General features: G+C 37.7%; 1 protein-coding gene across 5 annotated transcripts in view; it reads left to right on the top strand.

Annotated features, from left to right (window-relative positions):
* LOC150106998 (MFS-type transporter SLC18B1-like) overlaps positions 1-20,288 on the top strand; it is a 208,616-nt gene that overhangs the window by 49,465 nt on the left and 138,863 nt on the right. For 4 of the 5 annotated variants that reach the window (XM_090392871.1, XM_090392874.1, XM_090392872.1 and 1 more), the window contains exon 5: positions 8,874-8,942. The exons of the other annotated variant lie outside the window; for it this stretch is intronic. In XM_090392871.1, coding sequence (XP_090248997.1) covers positions 8,874-8,942 — 69 coding nt within the window. The remainder of the gene's footprint in view (positions 1-8,873; positions 8,943-20,288) is intronic. 5 annotated transcript variants of the gene reach the window in all.

Genomic DNA, 20,288 nt, shown 5'->3' with positions numbered 1-20,288 from the left:
GATCCAATGCACTAATCTAATAACCAACCCCATCCACTCTAGTTTGACTATCAACTTATCATGTGGTAATCTATCAAGAAAACCTTTGCAAAATCTAAGTATACTACTGTGTATCCCTTCCCTCTGTCCAATGAAGCTGTCACTTTATTGTAATGAGTAGATTTTGAAAGTTTTTTTTAACTTGGTTAGACTATAATAAATTTAGTTTAATCCTTTATCCAAGTGTAAGCAAACAAAGCTTGCACCTGAAGTATCTTCAGGACTGAGGCAACTCGTGGTAAAGGTGGATTAAGCTCTCATCACTTGTCTTAGTATCTCCCATAATGCAAAGCACATCTCCTTGCAGACATGTATAATGCTATGCATTAAGGGAAGGGCCACTACCCAGACCAGTTTCGACCTTTATTGAGGTCTTGTCAGTGGGAGCCAGACCCAGAGATGGTGATACTAAGGTAGAAATAATGGAGAAGTAGTTTAGTGAGTAGTGAATAGATTATTAAAACATGACCTCCCTTTAGCAAATCCATGCTATCTATAATACCATTCTATAATAATATAATATCAAAGATAATACCATTGTTGTCAACTCAATTCTGGATCCTAGTTCTCACCAGCTTCTCCAAACCTTAACCACAACACCTGACCCTCACAGATAGGCCTATAATTTGATGCTTAAGTTCTATCTAATTCTGTCTCTAAATTATCCATTCGAAGGTAATCCCTGGAAGCAGGGATTAGCTTCCAAATGAAAGCCCAGACAAAATAGTATGTTGTAAACATTACACTAGCCAACTGTATTTTATATTCCTTCCCTTCCACAATTGTTATATATTATTTATGTATACCAATTGCATATCAGTCCTTTAAAAAGCATTCTATTCTATTTGAGGGTACATCTCTGGTGTGTAGTACCACCATGAACTGTTAGTCAATTGTAGAAGTCATTATTACTACAATAACTCCTTGGAGGTGTGGAAGGCACTCCACACAACCCGCTGTCTACACTACTTAATCCTTCATCTCATTCTAGCTTCACACCCAACATCCCAGACTTTTGACAGTGCATTAGTTACTCTTTTCTGGATCCTTTCCAGAATCTGTTCATCTCCTCAAAAATCAGCTGACCATATCTGCATACACACACACACATTAGATCATATGCACCCTGATCAAGGTCAACATAGTGTCTCTGATGTGATACCAATCATGAAAGAATATCATCAGTAAATGTGGATGGCAGGAAAGTGGCAGTTCCCAGGCAAAATATATAAAAATTAGTATTACTTCTAAACCTTTACAGAGTCTGAAGTTGCATTGCAGAGACTGAACATTCACATACCACAATAACCATCATTCATGCATTGCCCTGAAAACATTCCATGTTAGAGCACTCACGACTCACTTCAGCAGTACACTCACCACCTCTCATGTAGAAAATCTTTTCACTTCCTTACTCGTATGACTGCAAGACCTTTGTACAGTTTGTTTCCAGGGATAATCTGTCATCACCCATCATGGTAGACAGGTGGACAGAGACTTGAAGTGTAGGGATCACATTGCTAAAATTGTAAGCACATCACACCAGATTATGACAATAATGAGGAGGACACTGACATGCAGAAACAAAGAGGTTATTGTTCCCTATATACAGCTTTGATCATACCATATATGGACTACCATGAACAGATTTGAGCACCTGGTTTTCAAGGGGATGAGGATGCATTGGAGAGGGTGCAGAGAAGGTTTACTAAGTCAGTGTCAATCTCTCCTCATATATGACATTTCATAGACTTACAGGTCTATGAAATATCAGATATGAGGAGAGATTGATGGAAAAGTTGCAGAGCCTTGCGAATAGAAGAAGAAGAAAAGGGGATATGATCAAGACATATAAGTTGGTGAAAGGTTATTACCAGATCATGTGGAGGAATTTTTCATAGAGTAGAGGGAGACAAAGGTAGAACAAGATCTGTATAAAGAGGACATGAGCAGGAGAATGAGAACCAAGTATTTTGCAGTGGAGAGTGATTGGTGAGTTGAATGCATTGATTGAGAGTATGGTAAGTGCAGAAACTGTGAATTGGTTTAAGGCATGGTTTGATTTTTTGCATGAGAGAGTATGGATCTACTGTGATATTCTTTGACTCCATGGATGTCAGATGTTAATAATAATAATAATAATAATTATTATTATTATTATCCTATAAAATAATTTCCCTTTATCTATCAGATAGGCTCTTTCCATCAACTTACAGATCTTAGTCATGTCACTTTCCTCCTATTTACTAAGCTTTAAAGATCACATTCCCTCAATCTGTTATCATACTCAACATTGCAGCCATGAGACAGTGTCAGTTTTTCACCTCTCCACTCTCTCCAATGTTTGCTTATTACCAGCGTAGCTAGGTGATCAAATCTGTGCACAGAAATCCAAATGAGGCCTGACTAGTGCCTTATACAGTGGAACTATCACCTCCTTATCCAAGCATGTAGCTTTCTTTGAATTATAGAAGCAATTTTCTGGGTAACCCTTACAACTTTTGCAATGTGTCTGCTGAACTTCAGTTCTCTATCCATATCCACCAAGCTCCCTAGATTCCCCACCTCCTGAAGCAAAGTTACTCCAATGTAACCTCACTTCATCTTCTCTGTCCAAAGCATAATTCAGTACTTAGCAATATGTATTGAAATATTGATATGTGTCAAGTAGATCCCCATTCTTCAGCCCAAATACTAAATCTATTCAGATACCCTTGTAACAACACCACATCAGAACTTCCTGACATTACTTTTTCTAATTTAGTATCCCAGCAAACAAATGAATATCTCCTCTCGCACCCTGAACTATATCACTGACATATAAATTAAACAACAGTAGTCCCAGAACAGAATAGAACCCACGCTTGTTACCTTCCTTTTTGGGGACATTTGCACCCCCCCCCCCAACACACAACTTGTGCTCCTATCTGTCAACCATCTCTATAACTAAGTTACCAAATGACTACCCATCCCCATCCTGCTCAATTTCAACAGTAGTTTATCTTGTAGTACTCTACAAGATAAACTTTTTTGTGGATCTCTTTATCTTGTGGATCTCTTCTGTCCAGTACACTAGTTACTCTATTATAAAAATGTAATCAAGTTACTGGAGCGTGACCTCTCCTTAACAAAGTCATGCTGTTCTCTCTTGAAAGATTTCCATTCTCATCAATTCAGGTTTGACTTCTGTCTCTAACCAGACTCTCTAACATCTCCACCACTAACCTGATATTCCACACTGGCCTATAGCTAGATACTACTGACTTGGAGTCTCCCTTATGCAGTTACTTTCTCTCACCCCCTTTCTTTCTGTCTTCTGGAACTGTTTCTGTTGTCAGAAGTTTCTTGAACAACAACAACAGCATTACTGCTGGCACTTTTTCACATTCTCGTAATATATGTAATATCCCATCCAGTTCCACAGCCTTATTAATATCAATGTTACATAATATTCTAAATACTTATCATTCATGAATTATCAGTCATCTGTCCTAATTCCTGTCATTATTCAATCACTACTCCTAACTCCTCTATATGAAATACCATAACATCATTGAACATTTCCACTATATCTTCAGCAGACATGACCTGTGTTCCATCTCCAGCAACTAAAGTCAATCTTCCACTGTAGAATTTAGGGTTTTACTCTACTGCTTCAACCAGTCTCTTTTCATATGCCAATTACTCCTTCCTGAGGGATACCCTATTCTTACTTACTGAGGTGTATACCCTATTCTTTATATCTCCTCCATGATATCCTCTTACTCTGTAGTTCCTACTTAATTCTATGATTCATCCATTTCACCCTTACTTTATTTGTCCCGTAAACCTTAGGAATAAAATCTGACATTGTCATAAGTAACTGATTTAGGACCAAGTTCCAGGTACTATTGATTTCTCTTTAAATTGATCAATCTATTGCATAATGTCAATCTGTTTCCTTAATTTATCATAGTTACTTGTTCTGTAATTCCACACATCTCACTTTTCCATGAAGATTGTACTGCCATAGTTACTCCCCTCCCATATCAAAACCACATGATCACTCTCTCCAATCTCTCCATCATGGCAACACCTTTATTATCATGTATGTGATGTTATTGAAGCCAATGCTCATGTTCCACTTGTTGCTTGAACTATATGCTGTATAAGGTATTTGTCTCTAAATAGCTGAAGGAATTCAATTTCCTTAATCAAACATGTTATTTCCTGCTTCTTGTGTTTCTTCCATAGTTAAAATAACCATTATTATCACCTTCCTGTCACTAGCCACATTCTCATCTGTCTGAATATTTCATAATCATCTCTTTTTATGTTTCCTGGCCTGTAGTAACATTCCATTGAATGTCTAAAATTCATGGTTACCTCAGCATCACACCAAGTAGTCTCAGATCTTATATCTTATCTAGCCATTATCTGATACATCCCATCTACTCTTTTATCTTTTCGGTCTTTTCAAGAAATGCTATTATCATCATATTCTATTCCTGTGAGTACAATAACCTCTGTTAACAATGTCTTACTGACACCAATGATTTGAAAAGCACTGTTTCTGGCAGGACACCATGCTTTATATAACTGAAGAAATAACTGAATTGTTAAGTGTTCACTTAATAAGTAAGGTATACATTTTGGATGACCTATTAGTTCTCTGGATAGCAAAGAGAAAGTGGATTAAAAAACAGAGTCAGAAAAGGCATAAGTATTAAAGCATATTACAAAAGCTAGATTCCAATATAGCAGTTGGATTGGATGGGATACTGGCAGAGCTACTCAAGAAATGTGCAAGGGGTTAGCAGTGTCCCTGACATGGATGCTTAACTCAAATCTCAACACACAAATAATACCTATGAGAGGTAGAGGAGCAAAATAATTCCAATATAGAAAGGTAGTTAGGGCTAATGCAAAAAATTATGGATTATTATTATTATTATTGTTATTATTACATCACACCTCCAGGGAGTCTAAAGACTCATCGAAGAGTTGTAGAGTAGATGCCTTCCCTACAACTCTTCGTCTCACTACTCCACCAACCTTCACCATCTAACCCCAATGCCATCTACTGCCGACTACCACCACCAGTACTTTCACAGACAATCACAACAGCCATGCCCACGCCTGGATTCGAACCCGCAGCCTTTTGGCTGGATACGCTAACCACTCGGCCAACCAGGCCGACAATTAGGAATTACAACCAGAATTACTAATTAGAAATTACAACCAGAGGTGGGTAGACAGCTCTGGGATCCTCTATATAGGATAGCATGGGTTTTTTAAAGTGGCTTTAAACTCTAAACTGATGTTCTACTTTTCATAATAAAAGGATGACATAGATAAGGGAAATGGCTACACCATGATACTGCTGGACTTTGCAAAATCATATAAATAGAATACTACATAGAAACCTATTACAAAAGTTGGAGCAAATGGGAATGAATATGAAACTGGTAGCATGGATATGGAAGGGTGACTAACAGACATGAGAGAGTAGTACATGGTGGAGTGGAATTCAGGAGAATGACAGTGACTAGGTGAGTGCCTCGGGGCTCAATACAAGAGCTACCACTCTTTAAATTGCATATTAATGATAAAAAGAATGATTTAAGGAGGAGAAGGATATTCAGTTGTTTGCTGATGCTGAAAACTGAGAAGGGTAGTAGTTGATAAAGGTGGTGCAGATATCCTGCAGGATGATTTAATAAACTGACATTGTGGATGAATAAAATAATGGCTGTCAATTTAACATTGCAAAATGCATTTCAGGTTGAAAAGATTACATATGGTTTATCATAATGATGGTACTGAATTGCAGGAAATTGATACTTGGGGTAATGGTGGAAAAAGAGTTGAAGTTCAGAGGGCATATTGCAAAAGTTGGCAAAATAGCTCAATTACTTGAATGTTGAAAACTCACTAACAAGAAGTAAAAATAGGGAGGTTATTATTTATCATTTGATTGCATTTTCACTATTGTGCACAGATTTAGTCATCTGGGTTTCTTGGGGATCAATAGGTGGTCAAGAAGATTCAAAGGCAAGTGACCAAGCTGGTGACAGATCTTTGAAATGCTCCCTATGAGGATAGGGTAAAGGTGTGGGGTTGCAATCATTATAGGATTTAATGGGATAAATATGGCACATATAAAGAATTAAATTCCATGTTTAATCTCCACTATATTTCATCTCAGTCACTGGGACATTGTCAGGGAAACAATATTAAAATTGCAAAAACACACAAATTTGCACAAACACTAAGTGGAAAAGATCAGACTGAAAGCCTAAGCTCCTCAGAGGGGCAACCCTCTATGAATACCATCAGCTGTGTTGGGTGGGAGGCCAAAGAATTAAAGTTTCCCAAAGCTTGGGAAGTTTAATGCAACCATATTTATTAAGATTGTCGGTTTTTTAATTCTGCTGCTGATTCTAAATAAAAAAATCTTTCAAATTTGTGTTTTTTTGTGGTGAGTAGTTTTTTTCCATTTGTTTCTATGTGAAGTAGCCAAGACATGGTTACCAAGCTCTGATTGATCATGCTTATAGTGACAGATGTATTTTTTTACATTTTTCTTCTTCTAAGCTAATGTCAGCAGATCTCCTAGTTTGACAATAATAAGATAAATTGCAGGAACAAGGAACTTTGTAAACACCTGAAACTGACAGAGGAGGTAGAGGTTCCTTATGAGAGCAGATGAGAGTAGCCAGCTTTAGGTAAGGTTTGAATGCAGTACAGAGATTGTACTTTTTTTAGAGTTCTGGCTATTTCTGAGGTACCCTGGATATAAGGCACAATGATAGCATTACTATAGCCAACATGCTGAGAGGGATGCAAGGAGATGGGAGGAACAAATAATTTGTTGACCTTTTATGGCATTGCAGCCATTAGATAGGAAAGTCTGGTGAATAAAGGAGTTCTTCAGTAGAACAGATATTGGAGGCTTTATTAGCAAGTATTTTGATAATACCATATTGCTGAGAGGAGGGATGATAGGTAAGTTTGTGTATGTATCTGCCTATGTGGGTGGGTTTTCTGTAAACTGAGAAAGAAAGCATGCCATTGGGAAAACATGAAATTAGAATATCTAGGAAAGATAGGCTATTATTGTTTTCTTTTTCTATAGTGAACTGGAATCTGGGGTGCTTTCTGTTGACCAAACAGAGTGGCCAAATAGAGAACACATCATCAATGTATCTTAACCAGATAGAAGGTTTGAGGATGGCAGTATCAAGAGCATGTTTTTCAAAATGCTCCATATAATAATTAGCTAGAGAAGGAGAGCTCATTGCTGTACCTTCAATCTGTTTATAAATAGTATATTTCCAAGTGAAGTATCCAGAATGAAGGTAAAATTAAAAAGATCAATGATAGTTTTTGATTAAAAAGATCAATGATCACTCAAAAGTCAAAGATCAAATCTGGGATGGAAGGGGGGGTTAGTAAATTTAAAGTTTCATATGTTTCAGGCAACATTAAAGCTAATCATGATATTATTATTGTCTAAAACTAAATTTTAGATTAAAGATCTGAAATGAGCAGAATTTTTAATATAGGACAAAGAATGACCTATAAGTGGGGTGAAAGATTTTAGCTAACTGTTTGGCTAATTTAAAAGAGGTAGAGTCAGTAGCATTTACTATAGGACAGTAAAGCTTACTGGATTTATGAATTTTTGGCAATCCATATATAGGGGGGGGGACTAAAAGTTGTTTTGCGACTTGCCTCCTGCTATTGCTAATAATATAAAGCTTGACACAGCAAACATCCTTTCTCAAGCTTTTCTGCCTAAAAGAAGGGTCAACTCTCTCTCTCTTTCTCTCTGTAAATTGCTCAAAGACAGTAGCATAATGATCACTAGAGGTGAAAAAGGTAATTCTACTGTGGTCATCAATGCCAGTGAATATAACTGGAAGATGAATGTTTTGTTTAGAGACCACACTACTTATAAATCACTAGATTATCATCCAACTACTTCTCAAAATAAAACATTAAAAAAGGCTTCTTAAAAATGTCACATCTTGGCCTCCTCAGACTAGATTTTTTACATAGAAAGTGTTGAATGAGTGGAATGGAGTTCCAGAATTAGTTGTGAATGCCTTGACAGTGAATGACTTTTAAAGAGGTATATGATAGGTATCATGTGCATAAGGGTTACTGTGTGGGTCTCCTGTGATGAGTCTTCTGACTCCATAGAGATATCCATATAATAATAATAAACGTGCTAATAGTGAATGACTTTATAAGATGTGTGGTTAGATCTAGAAGAACTTTTTATGATACATTGTTACCCCTCCCCACACACACACACAGAATAAAAGTGTGATTAGTAAGGATGTTGAGGTCTAGAATTTTTCCTTACAGAGTGGTGAATAAGTGGATTAGTCTAGAGGTAGTTGTGAGGTGGAATGGATTAGTCTTAAGTTAGTTGTGAGTGCACCGTGAGTGAATGAGTTTAAGGTGAAGCATAATAGGCATGTTGTGAATAATGATTAGTGTAGGTTTTCACAGTGAATCTTTTTTCCAGTGAGTCTTTAAACTTCATGAAAATGCCTCGATAATAACACTACTAGACTTTATGACACCTAAAAGAGATATCTGATGAGTCTCATAACTCCATGAAGGTTCCATACTCAAAAGTCTACTCTTTTGAGTAGATTTTGGGTGTTTCTCTATGGAAGGGGATAAATTATTACAGTAAGAAATGCAAATGAAATAAATTTTCAATGTGCATCAAGTTTTTTATAATTGATAACCAACTTATTTTATAGTTACCATAATAGTTAATTCTGATTATTAATTCTGTATTTTTCCCTCATTACTGTTTTCAACTGATTCCACAGTCCACACTGGAAACTGTATGGGGAGTGGGGATGGTAATTGGACCTTCTCTTGGAGGTTTTCTGTATGAGGTATGTATGGATTCATTGTTATTATTGTTATTGTTTAAATGTGTAGAAAGTCTTAGGTGTCAACATTTATTCATCTTACTACTTAATAAGTATAAACACAACACTACAAGAATAAAATAAATGAGATTTTTTATTAAGCTGTTAATATTTTGCTGGATTTCAAACCAGCATCTTTGAAGCACACAAAACTTGTTACACAACAGAAGGTCCTAGTAATCCTCATAGTAATAAAATCAATTTCCAGGGATGATCTCCTGATCTCCCACAGTTTTCTGTAAAACCTCTCCAATACTGATCCTATAACAACCCATTACTAACTTGTCTCTATCTCATTTATAAAATAAAATCAATCCCAGTGCTCCTGAGTTTGTTTTTGGATCAGAGACTGGCTATCTGATAGATAGTATCAGCAAGTTCTGTATGGGGGAGCAATATCCCGGAAGAGGAAAGTCACTAGTGGTGTGCCTCAAGGCTCTTTTTCAAGGCCATTGTTGTTTAACTAGCATGTTAAGGATTTTGGAAAAGATTTGGATGGGAATATTCAGTTGTTTTCAGATGATGCAAAGTTGGGACGAACTATGAAGAGTAGAGAAAATGTAGTGGCTTTACAAGAAGACATGAATAAATTGAGTGAATGGGCATGGGAATGAGGATGCGAGTTCAATGTTGCAAAATGTAAGGTTTTAAAATTTGGGAATCAAAGATGGAATGTAAAACTTATGCTTAGTGGGGATATATAGTTGGGGGTGGAGGAAATTAGAGATCTTGGGATGATAGCGGATAAGGATCTGAAATTTAGGGGATATATTGCCAAAATTATGAGGACAATGCAAAGAATTCTGGACGCTTCGAGGTACTGCTGCTGGAAGGTAGAGAAGTGAATAAAGAGAATGAATCAGATCGAGTGGGAAGTGATGTGGAAGAGCGGGAGAATAAGACAGGAGTGATTGAAGAGGTGGTTATGAATGGGGAAGTGAGTGGTATGAGTATAGAAAATGAGAGAATGGGTGTGCAAGAGGAGCAGGGAAACGGGGAGGCTCAGGATGGACAGGGTTACACAGCATGAGAAAGGTGGATGCTCCAAGAGGAGGTGAGCATGTGTAGGCAGGAAAGGAATGGGATGACCAGGGATCAAGAGAAAAAAGTTGGAATTGAAAAGAGTTTTAAAATGAAGAAGCAGAAAGGGAAATGGCCCCAGTTGAGCATGGAGAGATCACATCGAGTGAGTGGTATCGGTGGAACTAGCTGTAGATCTCCAGAAATAAGCTGTTGTGTTTGTATACAAATGCTAGAAGTATAAGAAACAAGGCAGATGAAATGGTTGCACTAATTGCGTCTGTTCACCCAAAAATTGTCGGAATAAGTGAGACATGGTTGGAAGAGCATGACATCCTAACAGGAATAGAGATGGAAGGGTATGATGTGTTTCGTGAGGACAGAAGGGGTAAAACGGGAGGGGGAGTGCTATTGATGATCAAGAAAGAGTTATGTCCATATAAAGTAGAGATGCAAGAGGGAAATAGTGCGAGTGGTTTTGAGGCAGTATGGTGTGAGATAGAGGTGAATGGTATCAAATACTTGGTGGGATGATGTTATAGACCAGGTAATGCGGATGGTGGTGATAGTGAAACATATAGTCAAATTAGCCAAGCAAATAAGAAAAGGGTGATCATTATGGGTGATTTTAATTATGGCAATATAGACTGGAATGATGAGATAGCAATTGGAAATAAAGAAAATGAGTTTTTGAGTTTTTGAGGGATAACTACCTCAGATAGTATGTAACAGAGGACACACAGGGATTAAGGGTCTTGGATTTGGTCATCTCATCAGAGCATGTAATTATAAATGAGGTGTCAAATCATCCACCAATTGGTGAGAGTGACCATGAGGTGATTACCTGAGCATTGCCAGCAGTGCGAGGACTCCTGTGAGAAAAGGGTATATGTGGAACTACAAGGGGTGTGATTATGAAGAGCTCAGGAGACAGCTTGCAGATGTAGATTGGAATGAGGAGTTCGCTGGAAAAGACATTAATGCAGCTTGGGGGATTCTCAAAAACTATCTAGTAGATGCAATGTTTAAATGTATTCCAAGGGTGAGAAGATTAAATAAGGTAGGTGTGAGATGGATGGATGAATAAAGAGATTAAGCATGCGATAGAGAGAAAAAGGGCATTGTAGAGGCAGCATAAGAGAAGTGGAAATAACCAATTTCATGAGGTCTACAAAGACTAGCCAAGGAGGGTGACTTGGTTGGTGAGAGTAGCTAAAGAGAGGTATGAACAGCAGTTAGCTAATGAAGGCAAAAAGAATCCTAGGGAATTCTTTCGATATGTAGCGAGCAAAAGAAAGAATGATTATGGAAGGACGACGTTGATTGGAGAAAATGGTATAAAGACAGCTGATGCAGAATGTGTGGTGGAGACACTTAATGAGTAGTTCATGAAGATCTTTCAATCTTGTGAATGTAACTTCATGGAGGGATTAAGAGCAGTTGATGCAGAGGAGAGATTGACTGTAGGTGAGCAAGAGGTGTATGGGGAGTTGAGATGTTAATAAGGCTGTAGGACTTGATAATACATCACCACGTATTCTGAAGGAATATGCCAGGGAGTTGACACCTGCCTTGACATATTTTTTTAATATGAGTCTTGCACTCGGTCAAGTTCTTAAGGAGTAGAGAGGGCAAGATTGTGCCACTTCATAAAGGAGGTGACCGACCTGTGTGTCAGGTGTTGTGGTGAAGTTGTTGGAGAACCTTCTGAGAACTAGGTTAGGTTGATAACAATGGTATTATCTTTGATGGACAGCATGGATTTGCTAAAGGGAGGTCATGTTTTAGTAATCTACTTAGTTATTACAATAAAGTGACTGCTTCCTTGGACAGAGGAGAAGGATACACAGTAATATACTTGGATTTTGCAAAGGCTTTTGATAGAGTACCTCATGATAGGTTGACAGTCAAACTAGAGCAGATGGGGTTGGATATTAGATTGGTGCATTGGATTGGAGACTGTCTATCTGATAGGTATCAACAAGTTGTGTAAGGGGGGAGCAATATCCAGGAAAAGGAAAATCACTAGTGGAGTGCCTCAGGGGTCTGTTTTAGGTCCATTACTGTTTAACGTGTATATTAATGATATAGGTGAAGATTTGGATGGAGATATTTAGTTGTTTGCAGATGATGCAAAGTTGGGATGAACCATAAAGTGTAGTGAAGATGTTGTGGCCTTACAGGAAGACTTGAATAGATTGAGTGATTGGGCACAGAAATGGGGATGTGAATTCAATGTTGCAAAATGTAAGGTTTTAAAATTTGGAAAACAAAGATGGGATGCAGAATATATGCTTGGTGAGAATATATTGTTGGAGGTAGAGGAAATAAGAGATCTGGAGGTGCTAGTGGATAAGGATATAAAATTTAGGGGACACATCGCCAAAATTGTGAAGACAACACAATGGCTTCTGGGAATGATGCAGAGGACACTGACAAGTAGAAGTAGGGAGATTCTTGTTCCGTTGTATAAGGTTTTGATTAGGCCACACATGGACTATTGTGCCCAGATTTGGTAACCGGGTTCCAGAAGGATGAAGAGATGTTGGAAAGGGTCCAGAGGCCACTGACTAAGGTTGAGAAGATGCAATTTACAGAGTCTAGTGGAGAGAAGGAAGAGGGGTGATATGATAGAGACCTACAAGTTAGTAAGGGGTTGCTATATGATCATTGTTGGAGAGGTGTTACTGCAAATGGTGGGAGATCAGGGGAGAACCAGAGGTCATCCCTGGAAGCTGTATAAGGAGGGTGTATAATGAGCAGGGGATTGAGAAGCACGTTTTTTGCATGCAGAGTTGTGAATGATTGGAATGCGTTGGCAGAGAGTGTGGTGCCTGCAGAGAATTTGAGTGTGTTTAAGGTGTGGTATGATGAGCTGTGTGTATGACAAAAGGAATTCCTAGATGAGTCTGACCTGATAGGATCATGGGATTATAATAATAATAATAATCATCATCATCATCATCAAATTCCTGCCATGTACCCTCAAGGGGTGTACAGGATATAATAGTACTATATGAAAAAAATTAAATCATTACTAACTTCCTATCTACAATTTTTCTCCAAATCAGTCTGTTACTTGTCAAGACTCCAACATTATCAGATTTTTATTTCTATCATCTAAGGTACTTTGTACCGTATCAATCCAACTATATCTTGGTCTTCCTCTGGGTCGTTTTGCTGCCAACCTGGCAGAGAACATTTGTTTTGCTAATCTTTCTTCACCCATTCTGTTTAAGTGACAATACCAATTGAGATTAGCTCTGCTAATGCATTCCTGGATGCTGACAATGTCAAGTTCTTTCCTAATGTTAAAAGTTTATTTTTCAATAAATTTAGTTTAATCCTTTATCCAAGTGTGAGCAAACAAAATTTGCACCTGAAAGTATCTTCAGGACTGGGGTAAGGTAGCACAACACCAGGCAATTCGTTGCAAAGTGGAGCAAGCTAACGTCACTCCTATCTCAGTGTCTCCCATAATGAAAAACACATCTCCTTGCAGATATGTATAATGTTATGCATTAAGGGAAGAGCCACTAGCCAGACTAGTTTCGACCTTACGAATAAGTGAAACGGGCTGTAAAAATAACTCTGCGTCCAACTAACCGTCCAACTCTGCGGTGTTCCACTCAATGACAGACTCATCCCATCACCGAGAAGAACTTCTCAGCATTGGCTCTACCCAGTGGTAGGCTCACTCCCAAGCAGAGCCATAATCTCAGTGATGGCCCCACTCAGAGACAGGCGAAAACCTGTTCCCAAGCAGAGCCTGGTTGGGAACAGGACCTTTATTGAGGTTTCTTCAGTGGGAGTCAGGCCCAAGTGGAGATACCAGGCAGAAGCATTAGAAAGGTCATCTCTACGTATAGGAGTTGCCAAATGGTGTGCCACCTTTTTATTAAATTACTCTGGATTTAGAGAAAGATGTTGAAAGGTGATTTTTCACTTGGTTAGACTATAATAAATTTAGTTTAATTCTTTCTCCAAGTGTGGTTGATGACCTTGCTAATGCTTTTGCCTGGTATCTCCACTTGGGCCTGGCTCCCACTGAAGAGACCTCAATAAAGGTCGAAACTAGTCTGGGTAGTGGCTCTTCCCGTATATGTATAATGCATAACATTATACATATCTGCAAGGAGATGTGTTTTGAATTATGGGAGATACTAAGATAGGAGTGTTGTTAGCTTGTTCCACCTTTGCAGTGAGTTACCTGGTGTTGTACTACCTTACCCCAGTCCTGAAGTTATTTTCAGGTGCAAACTTTGTTTGCTCACACTTGGATAAAAGATTAAACTAAATTTATTATATTCTTTCCTAATATCTTCGTTTTTAATATGATATTGCCATTGATGCCATCTGTTCACACCTATAATCTTTCTCAGGACTCTCATATCTGTGGTCTCTAGTCTTTGGTCAAATGTTTTACTTCTGACCCAGCTCTCAGATCCATAAGTTAAAACTGGTTTGAACACTGTCTTGTATACAGCTAATTTAGTGTTCCGACTAATTCTCTCTTATTCCATATGAATTTATTCAATTGACTTCCCACCATACCAGCTTTGCTGATTCTGTTGTCTATTTCTATATTTAATTTACCATCTTCACTAAAAATCGTGCCTAAGTAGCCAAAATGTTTTACTTGTTTCACAGGTTCTCCATTCACAACACAGTTGACATTTTCAATGATTCTGCCTATTTTCATTGTCTTTGTCTTTTAATTGCTGACCTTCATACCATATCTATTACAACAGTTATTCAATTTAGTCAGAGAATCTTGCAGACTTGTAGCGGATTTATTTAGAAGTATAACATAATCCACATAAAGCAAAGCGCTGACATTAACATCTCCAATTTTGATATCATGTTTAGTGCCACTTTCCTTCATAATGTGATCCATATAGATAATGAATAACAGAGGGGATAATGTACATTCTTGTCTCACACCAGATTTAACATTAAACCATCTTCCTTTTCTTCCTTCAATTCTAACTGCTGACTTACAACTCAAATAAAGACTAAGTATTGCTTGATATAATGCCCCATTGACACCATATAACTGCAGCGTATTGAATAGCTTCTCTCTTGGCACCTTGTGATATGCCTTTTCCAAATCGACAAAACTTAAATTTAAATACAGATCTTTGTTATATTCCCATGCTTTCTCGACTATTTGTCGTAAAGTGAAGATCTGATCCTCACAGCCTCTATTTGGCCTGAATCCAGCTTGTTCTTCACCAAGCTTTTCTTCCACAATTCTTCTCAACTGTTTCTCAAGTATACTTGCATAGATTTTGCCAGGAACACTCAGTAGGGAAATACCTCTGTAATTCTCACATTCAGTTTTATTTCCCTTTTTATGTATGGGTACTATGAGAGCTCTTCTCCAATCATCGGGAATTTGTCCCTCTGTCCAGGCTTTCTGAACTATGCAGTGCAGCCACTGTAAGACTCTTATACCACCATACTTCAGCATTTCTGGTCGAATATCATCTACTCCTGCTGCCTTTCCACATTTCAAGCCTTTGATGGTTTTTTCTACTTGAAGTATGGATATGTATTCCTGACTGCACGCCTGTTGAGTGTTTTTTACCACTGTGCTATCACTGCTTGTTTCATCTAGCAATTTTTCTAAGTAATTACTCCATACTTCAAGGATATCTTTTTCCCTTCATTCCTAAGCTTCTTCAACAACCTCCAGAATATTTTGCCACCTTCTTGATATTTATTTTCTATATTCTTGCCAAAGTCCTCCCATGACTTTTGTTTAGCTAGTTTTACACAGTATTTAGCATTCTTGCATTTGTTTCTGTATTCTCTAAGAGCACAAGCTGACTTATTTGCCTGGAACTTTTGATATGCTTTCTTCTTTTCCTTCACTGCTTCTTTAACTTCCTGTGTTTAACAACCACGGAGTTCTAATATTTCTATCCTTGCAGACAACTTCATCACCTGCCTCTCTAGCTGAATCAATCAGGGCTTTCTTCAGAGTTTGATACTGAATCTCCAAGGTTTGATTCCTGTTCTCAAACTCGTTCATTTTTTCTTCAATAATCTTTGTGTATTTTAGTCTACAGTTCACATCTGAGAGCTGCTCAACTTTTATTCACTTGAAAACTTTCTTACATGTCATTCTTTTCAATATGAAATTCAATTTTATCCTGCTCAAGACTAAATAGTGATCACTTCCAATTTCAAATCCTCTGTACAGTCTGGTGTCCTGCACCATGGAGAAAACATCACTATCAACAATAACATAGTCAATGAGACCTTTCTTATTCCTTGCCTCTTCTCTCCATGTGAATTTGTGCACATTTTTATGTTGGAACATGGTGTTAGTAATAACCAGTCCATGTCCTGAGCAGAAATCCAACAGATATTTGCCATTATTATTAGCTTTGCTCTTTTCTCCAAATTTTTCCAAAATATTTTTGTATGTCTGACAATCATTTCCTACTCTGGTATTTAAATCCCCAACAATGACCAACTTTTCCTTTTCCATTGTGTCAGTTTCTTTTTCTAAAGCTTAAAAAAATTCCTCCACTTCTACCTTAGTAGAACCTTCTATTGAACCATAGGCATAAATAAGTCTCATTGTCCAGTTCCCCATTCTCATATTTTCCCACATTACTCTACTTGAGACTGACTGCCATTCAAGAAGATTAGCCTCGTATTTTGTGTTGAATACTATGGCTACTCCTTCTTTTCCTTGATTGTCATTGCCTGAATATAACATTTTGTATTTATTGCTCAGAAAGATCCCACCAGTTTTTGTCTTTTTTGTTTCAGTCACCCGTATTATATCGATCTGGTACTTATCTAATTCCTCAGCTAGCTCCATTTCTTTGCCATTTAGGCTTCTTATGTTGATAGTACCAATCTTTAACCCTGGTGTTGTTGAGTTGGGGTGTGTTTTCAGATTTGTTCCAGTAGCTGACTTTTCGCTGTTTGCCCTGGTTCCTTAGTGAAAACAATGGGGGCCTTGTTTAACCAGGCGACGCCCCAGCCAATATGAAATTTTGTCATGTTGTACCATCATTTTTTGTTTTGGTTTAAACAAAAAGAATACAATTTGGTCGGATAAATCCCAAATTGCCAGCCCATCCTTGTTCATTCAGTATCCAGGTTGATACCCAACAGGGTGCACCACGAGAAGGTGAGGATGGGACATTAGGTCAGAAGCCCTGGTCAGTTCTCCGTATTCCTTTAAAGGTTATGTGGAGGTCTCCTCTCAGTTATACAGCTTTGACCATTAAGCACCCCTAATAATAATAATAATAATAATAATAATATAAAATTGTAATGTGCAAGATAACTGATGTCCTATCTGAGTTCCTTATAGTAGTGAATAAGACGTTTACACTTTCAGGTAGAGGTCGATCTTAAAATGACTGTCTTCCACATTTTTCATAAATTAATACAGTCATGCTTGTTAATACTTAGTGATTGTTTCATCTCTGTTACTGGCTCCAAAATAGTATCTGAAACAGATAAGTACACACATATGCTTGTGCATGTGTACTTTGAATGCACACACAATTAGGATTGTGTGTGTATTCGAATGCACTTATGGATCTTATGGATCTAGTGCTTAATTAAGCACTAGATCCATAAGAAGAAGGTGTTATAGAAGGAATATCATGAAAATAAGAATCAGAGAAGTACAAAATATATGAAATGCGGCCAGAAAAGATATGAGTATTGTGTGGAAAGCATCAGCGTATGAAGTGAGAGAATGCACTTTGCTAAGATATATCAACCAGGAGTATAAAACATCATGCACAGTGCTGCTACTACATTGGATGAAGAGATAAAGGTGCATAAGAAAGAGGGTGAAGAGCTGGTGCATAACCTGGATAAGTGTTTGCAATGCGATGAGATGGAATATCAGCGCTTATATGCTCAAGGAATGCTCTCAGCTGAATTGGCTTAGCGTTTGATATGTTTGCATAATTTGAGTCTCAGCTCAGGAAAGATGCCGCAGGTATGGATAGAATGTATCATAGCTCTGTTGTGCAAGGGTGGGAAAAAACAGATGAATCTAACTACAGCATAGCAGTATCTCTAGAGCAGTGGTGAAGATTTTAGAGAAGTTCAGAAGCATTGCCAGTTCTCTTGCATGTTCATGTATAACACAGGCCAACATGCCATCCAGTCTTATTGCTGTATTTACATTGATATTTTTCAATATGCTGAGCACCACTTGTTCATTATTTCTATTCTATTCAGTTTCTGTTACATTAGCAACTGCAAAATCTCCACCTAAGTGATACATGTTTGCAAAGTGATCACTCAGCAACTTTTGCTTCTGTCACCTTCCTACCATCAGCACTGATTAAAGTCATTTTTCCTCTTATCTGCTACATAATGAAAAAAATCTTTTGGATTTACTTTAGCCTACTTAGCTAATTTTCTCACATAATCTGATTTGTCCTTTCTTATCATATTAAGTTACCTTTCTTGCTTGCACTTTGTACTGCTTGTGAGTATGCTGATATTTTTCTTTATATACCCCTTCACAATGTTTTCTTTTTTTTTTCAACTCATGCTTTATTATCTCTACTCATCCAGTAAGTCTCACTTGTTTTACCCTCATGATTGTGGGATGAACTCTGTTAGAGGGTTAGTGAAATGAAACAGCACTAAGAAAGGATTAAAAATGTTATTTAATTCTCCCAATATTTTATCTTAGTTACTGAGACATCATTAGGAATTACAACATGAGACTTGTAACACACACATACACAAAGGCAACACAAAACTAAGTGAAACAGGGATAAAAGACTAAAGTCCTAGTCTCACCTAGTTAGGACTCTGGTCTTTTATCCATGAGCTTCAGTTAGTTTTGTGTTTCCTTTGTATGTCTATTACAAGTCATGTTGTAATTCCTGACAATGTCTTAGGTAACTGAGTTGAAATATTGGAAGAATTAAATAACGTTTCAAATTCTTTCTTAGTGCTGTTTCACTAATGCTGTTTCTCCTAGCACTTAAGCCCTTAAACACATGGATTATGAGAACTCTGATACTGCATCTCTCAAATAATCCCATGTTCTATCACTACTAGCATTCTTTCCTTGTAGCTTCTCAAGTCATGACACTGTTTAAAGACGAATTTTAAGTCTGTCATAAATGTCATAAATAGCAGCTTTAAGAGTTCAATATAAACCATTTCACGAGAGAGAGAATTCTGGATATTTAACAACACCTAGAACAAGACTGCTTGGTTACTCTCCCTGACTGGAAGCAAAGTATCTACCTTGGTTATAGATTATTATTATTAACATTTAACCACCATTAAATCAAAGACTCATTGTGGGAGGTACACACTATCACTAACAAAGCTCATCCAACTGTTCCTTAAATTGATTCAATGTGTCTACATTCACAACACACTCAGGCAATGCATTCCGCTCATCAATCACTCTCCATGTATAGAACCTACTCCTCATGCCTCTACTCCCACCCTACTTACACAATTTCCAGGGTTGGTTCCTTGTTCTACCCTTCCCCTTCCCTCTCCTATTTCTATGAAAAATCTCCTCCATGTCAACCAGAAAACAACCCCTGACTAGATTTATATGTCTCAATCATATCCCCCCCCCCTTCTATTCATTAGGCTTTACAATTTATATTCTCTCAATTTGTCCTCATATTCCACATTCCAAACACCACTAAACACCTTTGTGAATCTTCTCTGGACCTTTCCTAACATATCTTTGCCAGCATGAAAACCTAATGACCAAATCTGTGCACAATAATCCATATGAGGCCTGATCAAGGTCTTATTACAATGGAATCATAACCACTTTGTTTCTGTATGCCGGGGTCCTCTGCATTATTCCATTATCCAATGTGATGTCTTGACAACTTGGGCAATGTGGCCCCTGAATTTCAGGTCCTCTTCCCCCAACACTCCCAGATCTCTTATCAAAGGTTTCCCCACCAAGTGTATACTTTGCATTTCATCATTGCTTATCAAATTTCAAAACCTTACACTTTGCAACATTGAACTGATAGTTCCACTTACTTGCTCATTCATGCAATTTATTCAAGTCCTCCTGTAAGGCTATAACATCAGCTTGACTTTGCATTGCTCTCCTCAATTTTACATCATCTGCAAACAGCTGCATATCACCAGTTAAATCCATTCCAATATTATTAATATACAAATTGAACAACAATGGTCCCAAAACTGATCCAGCAGCACACCATTAGTGACGTTCCTCTTTTGGATACTGCACCCCCATGTGATACCCATCTGCCGGCCTGTCACTGATCTAACTCAGAAGTC

Source organism: Typopeltis vanoorti, chromosome 5 (assembly GCF_054136105.1).
Source record: "Typopeltis vanoorti isolate ZY-2024b chromosome 5, IOZ_Tvanoo_1.0, whole genome shotgun sequence".
In the NCBI taxonomy this organism is placed as follows: domain Eukaryota; kingdom Metazoa; phylum Arthropoda; class Arachnida; order Uropygi; family Thelyphonidae; genus Typopeltis; species Typopeltis vanoorti.
Note: the sequence above shows the minus strand (reverse complement) of the source record. Positions and strands in the feature narration are given on the sequence as shown.